At 45.7% G+C, this 19192-nt stretch overlaps 1 protein-coding gene across 1 annotated transcript; it reads right to left on the bottom strand.

Annotated features, from left to right (window-relative positions):
- Positions 1 to 2452: 2452 nt before the first annotated feature.
- GPR19 (G protein-coupled receptor 19) lies at positions 2453 to 16872 on the bottom strand. The gene is made up of 3 exons (XM_060253971.1): positions 16688 to 16872; positions 9716 to 9837; positions 2453 to 3871 (listed from the first exon to the last, which is right to left on the bottom strand). The coding sequence occupies exons 2-3, from the start codon at positions 9733 to 9735 to the stop codon at positions 2602 to 2604; spliced, it is 1290 nt and encodes a 429-aa protein (XP_060109954.1). The 5' UTR covers positions 9736 to 9837; positions 16688 to 16872; the 3' UTR covers positions 2453 to 2601.
- Positions 16873 to 19192: the final 2320 nt, after the last annotated feature.

The raw sequence follows: 19192 nt of genomic DNA, 5'->3' as shown, positions 1-19192 counted from the left end.
TCTCATTCAAGAACTGCTTCTCCCTTCACTTCCCCTCCCCCGTCTAATTCTTAGCCTTTTTTATTTAGAGAAGCCATTCCTTGCTGACTGGGTAGCAAAATATCACTATTAAGAACAGCATGTTCTGAGGCATTTGGAGAGATCTTTCTCTGAAGGCCTCTGTCATAATCTTTCCCTCTTCTGAGGCGGCAGATGGCAGCTGAGATTTCAAGTGGCTCCCGTCTGCCCATGTGGGAGAGCGATATTTCTTCCTGGCAGTAGCTCCCTCATACTCGTGGGCCCCCTGACGTTGGAGGTGGGGCCTTAGAAACCCCTCTAGGTCTGTCTGATGCAACCTGTGGCCCTTCAAAGCCCACCTAAAACATTCTGGGTGTGGGCAAGTGCAGTGTGGCAGGAAGGGAATGTAGGCAGACTTGTGTGTTCAGTGGTGATAATTTTTGATGTCGCATCCCCCTGCCATCTGTGCTGGGAACAGGGAGCCTCCCTTCCCAGAATGATTTCCTCGGCTTCAGTGGAGGGAGCCATTAGCTGATTAGTGGGGACTCTTCAAAGTACACAGGAAGCCTACTCAGGAGAACAGAAAAGCAGGCCCAGGATTCTGGAGGGAAGGGCACCGCTAGGATCAGATGGCACATGAGAGCCACTGAGACGGAACAAGTTCACTGAGCGGGGAGGGAGAGGGGAACTCCATGCACATTAAAAACTCCTTTAGGGAGAAGGAGAAGGGTAGGCCAGGAACCTTTCCATGATACGCTGCTTTTTCTACATGCTGGGAATTTTTTGCAGGAATCATAGAATCATGGAAGAGACCTCCAGGCTCATCTAGTTCAACCCACTGCACAATGCAGGAAACCCACAAATACCTCCCCCTATATTCACAGGATCTTCATCACTGTCAGATGGCCATCTAGCCTCTGTTTAAAAACCTCCAAGGAAGGAGAGCCCACCACCTCCTGAGGAAGCCTGTTCCACTGAGGAACCGCTCTAACGGTCAGGAAGTTCTTCATAATGTTGAGCCAGAAACTCTTTTGATTTAATTTCAACCCATTGGTTCTGGTCCGACCTTCTGGGGCCACAGAAAACAATTCCACACCATCCTCTATACTTGAAGATGGTGATCATATCACCTCTCAGTCGTCTCTTCTCCAGGCTAAACATCCCCAGCTCCTTCAACCTTTCCTCATAGGACTTGGTCTCCAAACCCCTCACCATCTTCGTCACCCTTCTCTGGACCCAGCTTGTCTATATCCTTCTTAGACTGTGGTGCTGAAAACTGAACACAATACTCCAGCTGAGGTCTTACCAGAGCAGAGTAAAGGAAGCCCATTTGGTCTTAATTGGAGACCAGTGTGGCATAGTGGGTGAGAGCAGCCTCTAATCTGGAGAACCAGGTTTGCTTCCCCATTCCTCTGCCACCTGAAGTCAGCCGGGAGACCCTGGGCCAGTCATAGTTCCCTCAGAACTCTCTCAGCCTCACCTGCCTCACAAGGTGTCTGTTGTGGGGACAGGAAGAGAAAGCAATTGTAAGCCAATTTGAAACTCCACAGGGTAGAGAAAAGCAAGATATAAAAAGCCCCCCAACTCTTCTTCATGTGAGGCCTCATCCTCACTGGGGTGGCTATTAACTGCACGTCTTTTAATTTCCTGCCCCTGACTGCTCATTTATGATCGACATCTAGCTAGTTAGCAGAAAATGGGATGCCAAGCTCAATACTTAACAAGCAGCTGAAAAATGGTGACACCAAATAGCCTGGAAAGTTCAAGCGGGCAGTGGAAAAGGCAGCAAATCTGAATCAGGCTGATTCACACCTGGCAGACACAGGGGTCGTTTTCGCACTTAGCGTTTGCTACCGGTTTTCGCCGGAGCAATTATGTCCGGACCATTTCCCTCTAGTGACTCAATGGAATTGGGTTTTTTAGCCCTTCCTAAAAAGGCCACAATAGTTTCCTAATCTCACAATGGATCTGCATATAGCTGTAAAATTGATGCCACCCAAATGTGTCAAGTATCAGCTCAGAGGGCTGGGAAAAGAGAATTGGGAAAGGGGCATTTTGGATTCTGGGATGTCTGTGTACATCCTTGTGTGCTAGAGCCATTCCCTGCTCAAAATTTTAACTTTCAAGAGCTTCAGGGGAGGGGGCTGAAATGCATAGGGCTCTAATATTGATGTATGCACGCTGCCTAAGTTAAAGATGGTAGGACGGGTACGGTGTGTCTAAGCAGGGACAGGCAGCAAGACCATCCCTGGCCCAAAAGGGCTGATTGGAACACATTTGTTTTCCAGCCTTGCAAATATATCATTCTCTTCTACACCCCATAGTTGGACCTCCGGTAGTAAATGTGTTTTTTAAAAAAACACAAAAAACTTAAATACCAAGAATACGAATCTTTGAAATGTGACTCTAATTCTGAAGAGCGTCATTTGTCTGGTTTGTTTAAAAAAATCCAGCATACAATAAAAAACAGTGCATTTAATAAAATAAAACCATTTCTTCTGCCCACTTAATTGTACACAGTGCCCTTCCCGTGTGTAAATAAGTTCTGTTCAAAAACAGGTGCTTTTGTGTTGCACAACAATGGTTGAAAAGACTCCCAGCACATTAGACAAATGTGTTGGGTGGGTTTGAGTTAATGGGCCAGGCAAGCTTCTTCTCTTTAGCTTCTCTGTCAAAGGAATCGTATACCGAGTCTTTAGAAACTGTTTTGGCTGGGGCAGGGATTTCTGAGATCCCCACGTAATTTCTTTTGGCTATCCTGGAGCTGGTGGTGATGGTGTAGGCGTTGCTGCGGTAGCATTTCATGGAGGACATGCAGAAGGTTTCCTTCATGCCTCTCCTGAAGTTTGCGTTGTACACAGAGTACAAGGTCGGCTTGGAGGCAGAGGAGCTGAAGGAGATCCAAGTGACTGACATGAAAACCAAAGAGCTCTTCCTGTGGTCCGTCTCGTAGGGGTGCCAAAGCTGCACTACGTAAAAGGGGAGCCACGAGAGCAGAAAGAGCAAATTTAACATGAGGAACATCTTAATGGTTTTCACTTTTGTCCTCGGAACGATGTTCATGGTCCTCCGGACCGTCCTGCCATCCGAGCCTATCCTCCAAATGTACTTGATGACCTTTTGGTAGAAGAGAATGATGAGCACAGATGGAATCAGGAAAGCCACTAACAAGTGGATGACGCTGTAAACGGCTCCATCCCATGAAGGTGGAGGGAAGAAGTTGCAATGGTTATCCCGTCCTGATCCGTAAAAGAAGAACACTGGAGATGCCAGCGCAGCATCAAAGAGCCAAGAGGCTGCAATCATCTTCTTGGCTTTTTCCCGAGACACCTTGAAGCTGAGAGGGTAGACGATGGTGTAGAACCGATCCACACAAATGGAGAGCAGCACGTAGATCTGGACGCCAGGAGTGAGGTACTGGAGATACCTAACTAGCTTGCACATCATGCTCCCGAGCGTCCATCTGCCAGAGGCTAGCTGCAGCAGCACCAGTGGGGTGCTCCCCACACTGAGGAGTAAATCTGCGCAGGCCATGGAGACCACAAAGTAGTTTGTAGTCGACTGGGTCCTTCTGCTCCTGTGGATCACCAGGCAGACGAGGGAGTTTCCAAAGATGGAAAGGAGCCACAAAGCTCCAAACAGGAGACTGGCTGCTATGATTTCCCCCGGCATCAGTCCGTACTGCAAGGCTGTAGCGTTTCTCTCTAGCTCACGTGCCCTTGGTAAGCGGGTCGTCTCATGGTGCACCGGAGGACTAGAAGTCTCAGCTGGCTGGTCATTCTGCTGCAGCAGCCCTGGTGTTGGGGTGAGGAAAACAGCAGTGGGGTTTTCCATGTTGCAAGCAAGCAACATAGTCACTCTTTGTGTTGAAGGGCTGTGAGAAGAGAAAAATAACAGTAAAAGATAGAGAGGTAAAATAAGCAATGCACTTAGCAGGAGTTGGCTTGCTACTATTCATACAATGAATTATCACTAGCTAACGTGTGGCTTGCTTTGAGCTAGATAGCCCAGGCTATCCTGATTTCGGAAGCTAAGCAGGGCCAGCCCTGGTTAGTATTTGGATGGGAGACCACCATGGAATAGCAGGGTCACTACGCAGAGGCAGGCAATGGCAAGCCACCTCTGAACGTCTCTTGCCTTGCCAACCTTATGGGGATACCACCCGTTGGCTGTGACTTGGTGGTGCTTTGCATACACCCATCATGTGGGTCTGTTGCTCCAGCCCAAGAGTACATGTGTGTGACAGCCAGGCCTGTGTTTCGGTAGCCCTTGAAAGAAAACTGAGATTCAACTGATCAATACTGGGGCAAAGGAAAGGGAAGGCTGATGCTAATATTTTGCTTCCCCACCCAAAGACCTGACTGGGGGTGTCAAGACTCAGGGGGGTTGCACCAATTGCTGCCACCACTCTGGGTTAAGGGTCTCCCTTGAGAAGGCCCAGAGTACCTTCCCAAGTCCTTCCAGGCCTCCCTTAGCTTAGGCCAACTAATGGCCATGAGGACCAGACAGAGTTAAAAGGTCAATGCAATATACGGTAACAAACAAGGTGCATAAACCAGTAAAAGGGGTGAATGGAAAAATAACTAAATGCCCTAACACGTCTGAACTTACTGTCCCTAACTGTCTCAGTCAGACCTGGGTCTACTCACCCTACCTCACAGGGTGAGGGTCTCTCCCTGGCAGCAGCTATTCCTCAGCTCTGCCTCCTAGGAAAAGAACACCCACTTCCTGGGTTTGGCCTTTATATTCTCTTCCCAGGCCCCATCCCTCTCAGGCCTGTTTCCCTCCAAAACCCTCGCTACCCAATCAGAGAGACGGGATCATGGGAGATGTAGGCTTTTCCCAATAACTCCTAAGCAGGCTTCCGTGGGGCCTGCAGACCTCACTAGACCCAGGATCATGACAGGGGGGATCCCAGTTTCCGAAAAAGGGGTGTTGCATGTGCTGCTGGATCAGGTTGGGGGGAGTGTATGGGTTTCTGGATCTGGTTTTGGATATGTGCCTAGAAGCCAGCTTGTTGGTCTAACTCCCCTTCCCTCCAATCAAGTTGCAGTCAACTTATGGCAACCTTGTAAGATTTCAAGGCAAGAGACTTTCAGGGGTGGTTTGCCATTGCCTGCCTCTGCATCATGACGCTGGTATTCTTTGCCAGCCTCCCATCCAAATACTAACCAGGGCTGACCCTGCTTAGCTTCCAAGGGCTGATGAGGTTGGGCCAGCCTGTGCTATAGCCAATCCTAAAGACTTTCCCGTGAGTGGGGACCCCCAGCACCATGCAGCGGGTTGTTTTTTGCTTGCTGTTCATGTTTTGTGTATTATATCCACCGTCATCCATAGCTCCAGTGCCATTGAGATCATAACAATCCACAAAGTGAGCGTAGGTTGCTTCCAAAAATTCCCCTTCGTTTTTTCTTGGAGAGATATTATTTCAAGGATGATGGTGCAAGCATTCTCCAGGAGGTGCCACACCCTTCCACGCAAGAGATTTTAGGCTGGCCTATTAAATATTGTTTAAAAAATGTTTTCCTATTGTCTAGATGTTTGACTTTCCCCTTCTCCTGCATGGCCCAAGGCACTGGAATGTGCCTGATGAAAGTAACCAGCTAAAGTCCATCCGCTTACAAGCAGTTTGAATGCCACCTTATCAGAGAATCCAAACATAATAGCTCTGATCTCATTGTTGTGCCTTATAATGAATGTTTTCCCCCTTCCTGAAATCTGCCTTCACCCCCAATGCTTCATCATGCTTTGACTATTGTAATTACCTGTAATTGGCTGAATAAAGCTGAAATAAATATTCATTCAGCTTTGAAATCTGACAGATTTTCAGGTTTCGCCTAGAGAACTTTGGATTCAACATTCGAATTTCCATTTTGAATGGAAAATTTCATTTCAGACTTTAAAAGCTGTAGGCTTGTTGATACCCCATGGTTGGCTTGGAAGGCGTCAAATATGAAGTCTGATAAGGGATCAGCTGTCAGCTTTTAAATATTGTATGTCAGCGATCAAATAACAGCCTGCACTAAGTGCCATTTCATATGAATGATCAATGCTGTCACACATCAGAGACTGAAATTTGAAGCAGAGTGTCAGCCAAATACGTTGGAACCTGACCTGGATCCCGTTGCCTTCTCCCACTTGTCCACCTCTATGGGGTAGGAGGTCTTTCTGCCACCCCACCATATCTTACCAGCCCTCCTGCAAAGGAAGAGCTTGTTGTCATCGGAGGACGACTTGCTCAAGGGTGACCAGCTGGTGAATATTCAGCAAATAGAGAAATCCTCAAATTGCATGGCAACAGATTCACAGTCAGAGAGTCATTTTGAGATGTTTGGGAAAGCAAATTCGTTTTGCCTCGCAGATGAATATGTGATGGAGGTGTCTTCCCCCTGGCCATTTATTTCCATCTATGGGAGAGTCCTGCCCACACAAGGGCTCAGCTAAATATTCATTTCAGTTTTTACATTGAAAATTTGCTTTTTGAGAAGATAGAATTGTGGTTGTTGAAACAGTAGGGGCCACCAAATGGGCAATGGACCCATCAAAGAAAAGAACAAAAAAATCTGCAATGAAGATTGCAGAAAAATCACTTGAAAGCCTAGATAATATTCGCCCTACAAAAAGGCGAAGAAGTGGATCTACACCCTGCCCTTCACTCAAAACAGTATACAATCTCCTTCCCTTCCTCTCCCCAAAACAGACACCCTGTGTGGTAGGTGGAGCTGAGAGAGCTCTGAGAGAACTGTGACTGATCCAAGGTCAGCTAGCTGGCTGCATGTGGAGGAGTGGGGAATCAAACCCAGTTCTCCAGATTAGAGTCTGCCACTCTTAACCACTACACCACAGCTGGTTCTCATAGCATCAGTCCACTCTCTTTGGGCAAAACTAAACATGGGCAGTGACATATGTCTGCCGCTTGGAGCATCTCTTTTAGACCCCAGGAATGTCTGGAAAAGAGTGTTGATGTGATGTTCAAAGTTGTTCCAGGCAATTGGCAGCTGCTTGTGGACAGTGGGAAACACCTGAGTGTTGTGAGATCACATCATCTTTCATTAGACATGGCTGGGGAGGTGTGGGGTACTGCTTTGGAGGGAGCTGCCTGTCCCTTGTCACATGGAGCTTGGCCTCAAAGTTTCCCGTGATCTAGATCCTGTACTGAAATTAAAAGTCCAGTAGCACCTTAAAGCAGAGGTGTTGAAATTTGTTGCACGGGCCAGATCTGACATAAATGTCACGATAGGACAGGACAGGCCATGCATGGCATAAAATTCAATACCAGGTACTAGAGATATAAACTTGACAAAGGTGATTTCAGATGCTGAATGGCAATAGCAGGTGAGTGACAATAGCAGCTTGATTAGATTAGGTGTGATATGCAGAGGGGTAGTAGGCATGGAGATACCAGCATTGGTAACAAGACAGGAGGCAGCAGCAACCCCAGGGAATCACAGAGTCAGAAGGGACCTCCAGGGTCATCTAGTCCAATGCCCTGCACAATACAGGAAATTCACAAATACCAGGATTCCGTGCCAAACTGGCCTGGAGAAAACTTGCTTCCTGATCCGAAAGTAGCAATCAGCATTCCCCTGGGTGTTTAAGAAAGGGCCATAAGAACTAAATACTGATACAGAAAAGGAAGTAGGAAAGATCTTCAATCCCCTCCACTCAGCCAAATGTATATCTACCTGATTTCCTTTTACAGAAACCTAGCACAAGCATGTTTAAAGCAGCCTTTCGCGTCTTTCACTCATCCAGAACTCGATACATGTCCATTGAAGAATTAATTTTCCATTTTTCACATATGAGCATCAAATGTAGGAGAATGCCTTGTTTGTTTAACCTCCCAGCCATTTCTGGAAAATCAAAGCCATTTGTAGGATTTACATTAAGAAACCTATAGATATTGAGCAAGAGAACACCTCTTCACACAGAGGTGTATGGAAAGGAAGATTTTTGGGGGGCTACTGTTGAAGTGATGCTTCCAATAATAGTTTTCTTCACCACCACCAGCACCTCTCTATAGTTACCACCTTCTCTTCCAAAGTTGCAGCCTTCCACACTCTAACTCACTGGCTTAGAGGAAGACAGCCTCCTTCCTCCAGTTTGTTCCCACCTCCCCCCCCCCCACAAAAAAAATCTTGCTGCTTGCAAAGTGAAAGCAAATCAAATTCCTCCAAACTGTCTTAGTGCCATTGCAACTTCACCAGCAAAGGTTTTACTTTTGCAGGGAGAACCAGTGCTTTCTGGCTGTAGGCAATCCAATAAAAAAAGGCTTCCTATCCCCCTCCCCAATCAAACCACACACACACACCAACCCTCCCCCAAACCACAACCTCTCCAAAATACTATTCAATTTGCACAGAATTCAGTGGGTGCAAAGTGAACAGTGAAGTTTCATGGCCAAAGAGCAAGAAACAGACTTGGAGGCATCTCTCTCTCTCCTCCACTTCCTCCCTCTTTTGTTTTCTTTTTACATCAGAAAATTCAGACACTCCTAAAAGCCACTGAAAATTTCCTAGTCCACTGGATTGGAGCTCACTCTCCTGCTTTTTTGCAAAATGCATCAAGAGGGCTTTTTTTTTTGCTATAAATGGAAGCCTCTCTCAAAAAGCAGGATCAAACTTTGATCACTTTAGCAACATCCCCCCTTTTAAAAAAAGAAACCCTCCCCTCAGAAGGAGGAGGAGGAGGGAAGGAGGAGAAGTGTGCTTGCACACAAGCTTATACCAGGGGTAGCCAAACTTGCTTAACGTAAGAGCCACACAGAATAAATATCAAAGGTTTGAGCCACAAGGCATGAATGTCAGATGTCTGAAAGCAGGCAGGAAGGCAGGCAGGCAAATAGATGTGAAATATATCACCAATATATGTGAAAAAGAGCCACATGTTTGGCCTCTCCTGGCTTATACCTGGAAATCTCTCTTTCCTCCCCCCCCCCCAAAAAAAGAGGAGCAGCCCATGAGAAGGAAGCAAAAACTCTGTGTGTGTGAATGTAAGAGAGACTTGTCTTTGCTCTCCCACACAAAGCAAGAAGCAGCCATGGAGCTGTGTGTGTGTGAGAGGGGGGGGGGAGGGCAAGGCAGGCAGGCAGGAAATAGGAAGCAAGGAGCCGCCAAGGGAGCAGGTTAAAACCCAGCTATGGTGCAGCTGCAGTAGCAGCCCTGGAAAGGAAGCAGAACAATTAAGTTGCTTGGAGGGGACCAGATTCAAGTCCTGCGCAGGCTGCATCTTTGACACCCCTGTTTTAAAAGGCTAATACAATTTGTGGCAGGGTATGAACATATGAACATATGAAGTGAAGTGAAGGGTGCTGATATCCTATGAACATATGAAGCTGCCTTATACTGAATCAGACCCTTGGTCCATCAAAGTCAGTATTGTCTTCTCAGACTGGCAGCGGCTCTCCAGGGTCTCAAGCTGAGGTTTTTCACACCTCTTTGCCTGGACCCTTTTTTAGTGGAGATGCCGGGGATTGAACCTGGGACCTTCTGCTTCCCAAGCAGATGCTCTACCACTGAGCCACAGTCCCTCCCATGAGTTTTCATGAGTCACTGCTCACATTTTCAGATATCTGAAGAAGCGAGCAGTGACTCACGAAAGCTCATCATCTCCTGCCACACATTTTGTTAGTCTTTAAAGTTGCTACTGGACTCTTGCTCTTTTCTGCTGCCATGGACAGACAAACAGGGCTAACCAACTTGAAATCAAAGTTATTTACCTTAATTCATGCATTAGCATTTTCCTGCTTGGTCCTTGTGTTTCCCATAGAGAAGTCTGGTTTTGTTTGCAGTTTGGCTGTCCTGTTCTGCTTTATCCCCAACCAGCAGGATGATGAGAAAACTCCAATCAAGACTGGAAAGATAATTAATGCATAAGAGAACAGCTTTTCATTCATCAGGAGCTCCCCAGACACTGACCAAAGACACCAACTGTACCACAAAATATTAATATTCCTTGGCCCTCAACCTGGAACTTGGTACCAGAAAATATCCAGTTTCTGTACAATTGATGGGAGGGAGAAGAAGTACCTTTCCTATCAGTGGGTAGCAAAATAGTTCCAACATCTATATATAAATTCCACATTTTAGGTACAACAAACTGTTGCTTGCACTGTGAATGTAGAAGCCTGATTTTGCCTCCTAGTTTTCAGTAGGTGTGGAGCTTTCGCCACTGCACTTAACAGTGAAATGAGAAATCACTGGAAACTCATTACAATACACTAGCTCCCTAATTTAAGGCCCATATATAGATTGCTTTGGACTGAATGAAGGGAAGCTTTATGCAGCCCATGGATTTCCTCTTAAGGGGAGGGGCTAGCAAAATCACTGCCCCCTTGGTGAAGTGCAGTCCCTGGAATACTGGCAGCATGTCCAGAACTAATGGGGACGAGGAGGGTAGCTCCCAATGTCTTGCTCTGGTCAGTGCACTATAGCTATGGGTAGCAATTCATTCTGGATGCTGAAATTTTTTTGTAGCAGATGATTAATTCTTCCGCTGCAGCATAAAAATATTTCCACACCACCAAGAATGTGTGTATTTGTAACATTAGTATCAGGGCTGCCGAGAGCCACCTTGCGTGACTTCACCAAGATTCCCTTGTGATCCCCTTACCCACCCAGCCTCAGGCCAAACAATGTATGAAAACAGATCACATGACTTGCCCAGCTGCATGAGCACCAGAACGGAGATGTAAAATAGCTGAAAACGTCAGATTTTTGGGGGGCGGGGAGGGGAACCGAAATATATGCAATACGTACTTTCATGTCACCTAAACTTCTTTTGCTGCTTGAAAAATATAAAATGTGTTTATAACTTTGGGGGCATATAAAACTTCTGCCATGTGACATATTTATGGGATTTCAAAGTATAGATTCCTTCATTTTCTACAAGCAAAACTGCAGCTATGGTAGGGTGTGGCAGTTGCCAGTAAGCATGAGAAAACTGCAAACTGCTTCACCCTATGTGACCTTAGCATATGTATCTTTTTTGCTCTCTAAGAGGTAGGGAAAAACAAATTTAGAAATAAACCCCAAAACCTACTATTTGGACAGAAACTCAGCCCTGCAGTTATAATAAATAGGACTACAAGCATATTTGGATATCTGGTTATACTTTAAACACTGAAAGCTGTATATTTAAGAAAGTATTTGTTCAAATTGCTTTCATTCCTAAATTGTGGTTTTAAATTTTGATTTTTATGTATTCTATGTATTTTGTTCTTATAAGCTGCCTTGAGCTTTGTATGTTAAAAAGATGGCTGATAAATGTTATAAATAAACACTGATCTCTTGAATAATGTATTATTAAATGTATTGTAGCAGAGTCATGGTTTCTAAAAATTATTCACATTTAAGCAACAATACTCTTGAAAATATACATAGGAATTACCATTAGCTATTATTGTCCAATGCTAGGGGTCCAGTGGCACTAACAGAATTTATTCCAGCATAAGTTTATCTAGCACTGCAGAAAATCTCTTATATAAAATTTTCGTAACAAAGTTTGAGTCCAGTGGCATTTTTAAGACCGACGGAGTTTTATTCAAGGTATAAGCTTTCATGTGCATGCACACTTCTACAGATACAATGAAACGGAAGATACCTGTTCAAACATATAGGTAGAAGGTGAGCAGTAAATTGTATGCTGATTCACTATTCACCCTCTATCTATATATATGGATTGGTAACTTCCATTTCATTGTATCTGAAGAAGTATACACACACACACACACACACACATATATTGGCCACTGTGTGACACAGAGTGTTGGACTGGATGGGCCATTGGCCTGATCCAACATGGCTTCTCTTATGTTCTTATGTGTGTGCGCACAAAAGTTTATACATTGAGTAAGAGTTTGTTGGTCTTAAAGATACCACTGGATTCAAACGTTGTTCTGCTGTTTCAGACCAACACAGCTGAGCCTGCTTCAGTGGGGAGGGCAGGATATAAATCCAATAAATAACAATAATAATTCACCTGAAGAAATTTTTCATCTTATATATAGAGAGTGAGTAAAATCTTGTCTGGAAAAATCTATTCCAGTATATAAAAATATATATAAAAGTTGTTTTCAAGAACTCTCCCAAATTTCCATTTTTTAAAACGGAGAAAATCCTGGAAGTGGCAGGAAAAAACCTTCTACACCCCTGAATTTTTCTCCACCCCCATCTTTTCCTGGAATGTTGTCCCCCTACACTCTTCTCTTGACAGAAATCAGTTCTCCTCTGCCTCCCAAATCTCCAGGAATTTTCCAACCCAGAGTTGGCAACCCTCATTTGCAGCCTGGACAGCAGAGATCTTTGTTGCTTTCTTTCTGCCCAAGGGGCCTTGGAAAAGGAAGGGGAGGGATTAGGCAGCAGCCCACTTCCTCCTCTTCCTGTTCTCGCTTTTGGGCTCACTGTCTCTGGCTAGTCTGCAGTTCAGGTTTAAATGCCTCCTCATAGATTATGCCTCAACAGCCCAGCAGTTCTGGCTGCAGAATCTTGATCATGGCCCATTAATATGAACTGAGAAGATTTTTTTTTTTGGGGGGGGGGGGCGGCTGGAACTCTCTTGCTAAATGTCAGTGGAAGAGACACGACTTCCCAATTTGTATTGTAGTCTGCGATGAACACATGATGTGCTGACTCATCAAAGGTGCCTAATTTAGCTTGGGAACTAAGAATCATGTTCTTTAAATACTTATTCACAGGCAAGAAATCCCCTCCTTTCCCCAGAGGAAAACAGAGCCAGTTCAGATATGTTAACAGTGTGTCACCAGGCATGCTTTTCCACATATCTTTGGTTGGGGTACCAACTTCCAGGTGGCAGCAGGAGATCTCCCACTATTAGAACGGAGATCTTCGAGAAAGTGGCCACTGTAGAAGGTGGACTCTATGGCGTTATACCCCAAACTTCATCCTCCTGAGACTCCACCCCGCAGATCTCCAGGTATTTTCCAAGCTGGAGCTGGCAAACCTACCCACACAGGCACTTTTTATCCCTGACATGTTCTGATTTTTTATCCAGATAAGCGCTCGGTTCTATGTGCCCCCCTTAAGTATGAAATACTACTCAGATACAGGTTAACCTCCTTAGGAAGAATGATGCTTGACATGTCTGTTTCTGCCTGCACTGGGGCCATTTGTCTTGAAAGGGCAGTGATGTGGAGTGAGGGTCCAACATCTACCATAAAATGCACATGCCAGTTAAGGGAGTGAACGTTCAGCCCCTTCCCTCTGTGCCCTCCATCACTTAAAGAACTTTTCATCCCAGCTTGGCTCCAGGGCCATGACACTCAGGCTATCGAAGCAGTTGTGGGGGGGGGGGGGGTCTAGCACAGGGACATAAAAGGAGGAGGTACATAGCTCCTGGACCCATGCCTCTGGAGCCATCTTAGGTCTAAGGCAGCTGGCATGAAAGGAGGACATCGGAGCAGCTTAATCCACCTTTCTTTGCTTCCCCCTCTAGTTTCATAGCTGAGCTGAAAGAAAAGTGCCTGGAAAGATGTGCAAGAAAGCTGGAGAGGGAAGTGGGTTCTGATCCCTTGCTCTGTGCATGCATTTTCTTGCACAGTAGGTCCTCACCTCATCCTTCAGGTACAAATAAACACACCGGTCTGCAAAGTTTGACCAGAAGAAATAAGGCCCAGAGTGAGTTACCATCCTTAACTCCTAAGGAGGGAATGTAGTGCTCGGGGGGGAGTGGAAGCAGGTTGCTTCCTCCCATTCCTTAAGGTTGTGCAGAAGGGGCCACCTGTTCCTGACACTGTCTGGCTTTTGGAGTCATTGCTGCTCTTCCAAAGACTGTGCCACAGGATGGGGACAGGTTAGTGGCACTGTGGTGCATCCTGTAGTGCATAAGGTGCCTCCTCAATTAGGGAGGTCTGCCTCCAGGCGACTGAGCCAGGGAATATGAAAGACACAGGCTTGATTCTGCACTTCAGCCAGGTCAGCAAGGTCTCTCTGGTTTTCTTCCCTCCCTACCACCTGTCTCATATATTGCCTGATTGGATTCAAAAAGCCCCAACCCGTGAACTATGCCAGGAATGCCACAGTCTCCCACACCACCCATGCCAACTGAGCATCTGCATTGTAGGCTGACTGTTCGTGGGCTCACAGAACCAGCAGAGCTGGCCCAGCCCAATCTGCCACTGTAGCCCTGAGCTCCCTTCTCAGCCTTTCAGCACGACTAAGGAACACAGGCCTGGGCAACATCTGCCACAGAATATAGTGGGTGAAGTGATGAGGTGATAGAATGGATGCTACCACTTCACACTAGAGGGAAGGGATTCATGTTCACAGCACCCCTGCATTAGTAATCCCCGGTAAGTGGTAAAGGAGAACCTTTTTTGCTGCCACTGCTGTAGTTGTTATTATTGTTTGCTGGACAATATTCTCTGGCGGAGCATTAACAGGGTGACCCCTCCCCTGCAATCTGAAGTGGTACAACCCTACCATCTGCTTCAGAGTTCTGCCAGCTCATTCTACCATGCTGGAACCACCATCACTGCCAGAAGAAGAGTCGGTTTTTCTACCCTGCTTTTCTCTACCTTAAGGTGTCTCGAAGTGGCTTACGATTGCCTTCCTTTCCCCTCCACTCCCCGCAGCATGCACCTTGTGAGGGAGGTGGGGCTGAGAGAGTTCTGAGAGAACCATGACTGTCCCAAGGTCATCCAGCAGGTTTCATGTGGAGGAGGAGTGGGGAACCAAGCCTGCTTCTCCAGATTATAGTCCACCATTCTTACTCACCACACTACACTGGCTCTCCCAGGCAGATCTTATGGGCCAAAATGCTGCCTGAGGCTTCCAAAGAGGGGACTTGCTGGTTTGGGGATTCTTGGAAAGGAAGAATTCAACCAATTTTGGAAAGATTGGAATAAATTCCCAGCCCCATGATCTACAAACTCTCTCACAAAGAGAGACTTCTGCTCCAATGCAGCTCTTCCTGCCTTTGCTCACAACTGTAGCACCAGCTGGCTGGCCAGAAGCCACCTTGTGCTGAGTCAGATATGGTCTCCATCTCATCCCATGTTCTCTGCTCTGACTGGCAGCTGCTCTGTGGACTGGGTCCCTTCTCGAGCCTTGGGCCTCTGATATGGAGACTCCCCTGACTGAAGTTCTGCCCTGCCGCTGAACTATGACCTTTCTCCAGAATGCATTGAGGATAAACAAAGCCACTAACATGAATTCAGGAACCATGCTCTTAAATGACTGGATTTTCTCTATCCAAACAAATCCAACCAATGCTGAAGGCAAAGTTAAAAACAAATAGGTTGCCAGTCCCACAAGTTTCTTTCTGGCTGTGGTAGCTCATTAAAGGCAACTATCTATCAGCATTATTTCTGAGGTAAAAGGTGGAAGGGGATTCCAGGCATGAGTGGTTAAGTAATTGTTTTATGTTGAGTGGAACGGTCTGGTCTTTCTCAGATGGGTATTGATACTTGCAAATTCATTCCACGCATAGGGCCTTGAGTGACCAGGAGCAGAGACTCACCTTTCTTGTGTTTTCCTAGAGGGGGACACACAAGAAAGGTGAGTCTCTGCCCCAATAGCTCACAACCCTCTATATGGAATGAATTTGCAAGTTTGAAGGCCCATCTGAGAAAGATCAGACCATTCAGTTTTCTATCATACCTGCGCTAGCAAGCACTTGCGGCTGCAGAGTACTGAGGAAGCTCCCCCTCCCCCCTTTTTTTTTTTTACTTTTGAAACAGAATAACATTGCCTAGGAATCTCTCTCTCTCCTTCAACTCCCTGAGGTGGATCCCCCCCTCCAAAGCAGACTGACAATATTTAAAGAAAAATGGAAGTGACATTAAAAGTCCATCTGACTTTTGTTCCCTCTTAATCATATCACCCTCAGCCATGAAGAACACCAAACTCCCCATCCAAATATAATCCAGAGATCCCCGTAGGGTTTGTTACTGGGATTTGCGTCCATTGTGGCAGAGATCAAAACCATATTTGCAGTAACTCTGAAGACTTCTGTATTTGGACACTGATCCATCTGAAATTGTGTGTGTGTATGGTAAAGTACCTTTCATTTTCAACATTCCCCGGGGAAGATAAAAAGATTCTGTTCATACTCACCCATGGCACCTATCACTTTTCAAACTCCTTGGTCACATGGGACGTGTCATGTGCCATCACCCCACATCAAGTCCTGGCAATTTAGACTCACTCTCTTCCTTGCCCTTCAAGCAGAGAAGCCCATAACCATCCCTGCCAGGTTCCTGGGCAATAGAAGGAGCCCTCTCCCAAGTAAAGCCTTCCCCCGCCCCCAGCCTTCTGCTTTCTCTTTTTTATTACTGAAAAGTCAGCAGCCAATGCCGCCTGCAGTAAGATCCATACATTTCCATGGAACCTGCCTTTAGCAAATCCAAGTGGGGGTGGGGAGCAATCCAGCCCACCTCCCATTTCTTTTGCAAGTCATTTTTTGCCTCTTTTGGTAAAAAGAGACTGGGAGTACCATGGACAGCAACAGAAGCTCAGCAGGACCGCCAGTTAACAAACGGTTCCCCTGCATGCGCTCAAAAGCGACTGTCACGCTGGGGAATCAATCATTTTATTAATCTCTGAAGCTTCGCCCTTGCCTTCTGAAGTCGTTTCTGCCCCGGACTGAGGGCGGGCGGGGGGGGGGAGCACGCAGTGCCCCATTTTCAGCACTCCTAAAAAGAAAATAAAGCAAAATAGACAATGGACTGTACAGCCTACCTTTGCAGCCTCTGCGCCGGGGAAGAACTCCCTTCCCACCATTGTTTTCATTCCAGGTTTCTTAATTTTCCCACGACACGCATTGCCTGCTCACCTCAAATGCCTCAGATCCCGAGGAAGGACAGAAATTAGGATGGAAACCTGCAGCTGTCTCACGCTGACGTCCTGGTTGCTATGGTGCCCGGTGGTTGTTGAAGGGGATTTTTTCTTTTTCAGCAACGGTCACCATGAGGCCTCCGGCAATTAGGAAGGGGGAAAGAAGGAGGGAGGGTGGGAGCAAAAGGGAGGGAGGTGTATCAGGAAGGAGGAGAAGGAAGCTTTGGATTTCTGGGGTAGATCCCCTCTACAGAAATCCTGAGTGCTTCTGGAAAAAGATATGCTGGCTGGGATTGCATGGGAAACTCTGCAGCCTCTTCCATCCCGAAGGGCTCAATTCAATCGGTTGTTGTGCAGTGTTTAAAGAATCGAGGCCCTGAGAAAACTCAACTCTATATGGACTCCCTATGCTTATTTATTTGTTCATTGCAATGCACCTGTCCCCTCCTCTTCCGCCAGGAGTTCAGGGTTTCCAGGAATGTGACTTTCAGGAAATCTCCCGCCCAGACTTAGAGCCAAACCTTTGGATAAACATCTGGAGTGGAGGTCCATCAGTGACTATTAAGCCACAGCATATTGTTGGAACTCTCTGTCTGGGGCAGTGATGCTCTGTATTCTTGGTGCTTGGGGGGGTGCATGAGTGGTAGGGCTTCTAGTGTCCTGGCCCCACCAATGGACCTTCTGATGGCACCTGGGGTTTTTTTGGCCACTATGTAATGCAGAGTGTTGTACTGGATGGGCCATTGGCCTGATCCAACATGGCTTCTCTTATGTTCTTTGCCTTTGGACCTCTTAGTAATAGTTTCTTCACCTCAGGCATCAAAGGCAATAATTTCTAAAATTAAAACTGCCAACGGTAAGAATAGTTCAACAAAAAAGCCAATTACTAGCACCTAGTGCCATAATTCAAATTAAAGTATCTGGACAAATAAGGTTGCTGCATGCCTCACATGAATTCTAACAATGACATGGCCTCTCAGCTGATTCAGAGCTGTGGGTCACCACTGACAAAGCCCTGTCCTAAACATCTCAAGTTTTTTTTGACACACATCAAAAAGATCTCAAGCACATGGGTGGCTGAGATGAATAGATATCTTCAGATAGCTATCCTGGTTTCAGGCCAAAACATTTAACTGTTTATTTGGAGGAGGCTGCGTTTTAACACAGAAACAGGTCTCCCAGTAATTGTTCTGTGGAATAAGTCTATAAAACAATGTGGTTTACTACTTGAAGTGGAGAGAGAGCCTCTTTATAACTAACTTCATTCTAGTTTTAGATTCAAATGGTCTAACTTCATTCTAGTTTTAGATTCAAATGGTGGGCTAATAAACAGTTAAAATCTCCATGTATCACAAGGGAACATTTCCCCATCTGTTTTAATTGTTACAAGGCAGATGAAAAGAAAATAATTTATTTGGAGTTTGGGGCATACAGAAAGCAGAGAGTTAAATCTAATCTTCCAAAGAAGCCTTTGAGAAAGATCTATCTGTTGTTTGGATCCATTTTTATATTTGAAATATTGAAAGGGAATTCCTGCCTAAAAAGGCACGCTGTTCCCTTACATTCTGAAGAGCTTGTGGCTTTGACAAACCATTTTGATTTTAGGGTTAGGGATATATGTTCTGAATTTCCTTCAGTTTAGGATAGGTGTCATTTTTCAGCCCTCTAAGAGTCAGTGAGGTGTACTGATTATGTTGTTGGATGAGGCTCTGGGAGAACCAGGTTCGAATACCAAGTCTATCATGGAAGCTCCTTGAATCACTGTGGACAAGATATACTCTCACCATTATTTACCTCACAAGGAATAAAATGGACAAGGATAGAATTCTGTAAGTCCCTTTGAACCTCAATTGGGGAGAATGACAGGGTATAAATGAAGTAAATAAATAAATTTTGTGCCTCTATCAGGTGGTGACAGGAAGAAAGTTGATTCATTTGAAATGCAGAAAAAAGAGTTTGTTTTTTATACTCCACTTTTCTCTACCCTAAGGAGTCTCAAAGACTCCTTCCTCCTTCCAGTCTCCTTCCCCTCCTCTCCTCACAACAGTCACCTTGTGAAGAAGGTTGTGTTGGAGGAGAGTTTCACAGATACTGTGGTCTGCCAGAAGCACAAATCAGTGGGTTCTAGATCAAAGCAAGTCTGAACGCTCCCTTGAAGCTAAAATGACTAAACTGAGGCTATCGTTCTTTTGTCACATTATGAGAAGTCAGGACTCACTGGAAAAAACAATCATACTAGGAAAAGTTGAAGGTAGCAGGAAAAGAGGAAGATCGACATGAGATTGATTGAGTCTGTCAAGAAAGCTACAACTCTCAGTTTGCAAGACCTGAGTGAGGCTGTTAACAAAGGATATTTTGGAAGTCTTCATAGGGTGGCTGTAAGTTGGAAGCAACTTGATGGC

This window comes from Heteronotia binoei, chromosome 14 (genome assembly GCF_032191835.1).
Source record: "Heteronotia binoei isolate CCM8104 ecotype False Entrance Well chromosome 14, APGP_CSIRO_Hbin_v1, whole genome shotgun sequence".
In the NCBI taxonomy this organism is placed as follows: domain Eukaryota; kingdom Metazoa; phylum Chordata; class Lepidosauria; order Squamata; family Gekkonidae; genus Heteronotia; species Heteronotia binoei.
This window is presented reverse-complemented; position numbering and strand designations above follow the sequence as displayed.

Coding starts and splice junctions, on each gene's coding strand:
- GPR19 (XM_060253971.1), bottom strand. CDS start 9,735: ATGCTAATGCATGAATTAAG. Junction 3,872..9,715: donor ATGCTAATGCATGAATTAAG/GTAAATAACTTT, acceptor CTCTTCTCACAG/CCCTTCAACACAAAGAGTGA.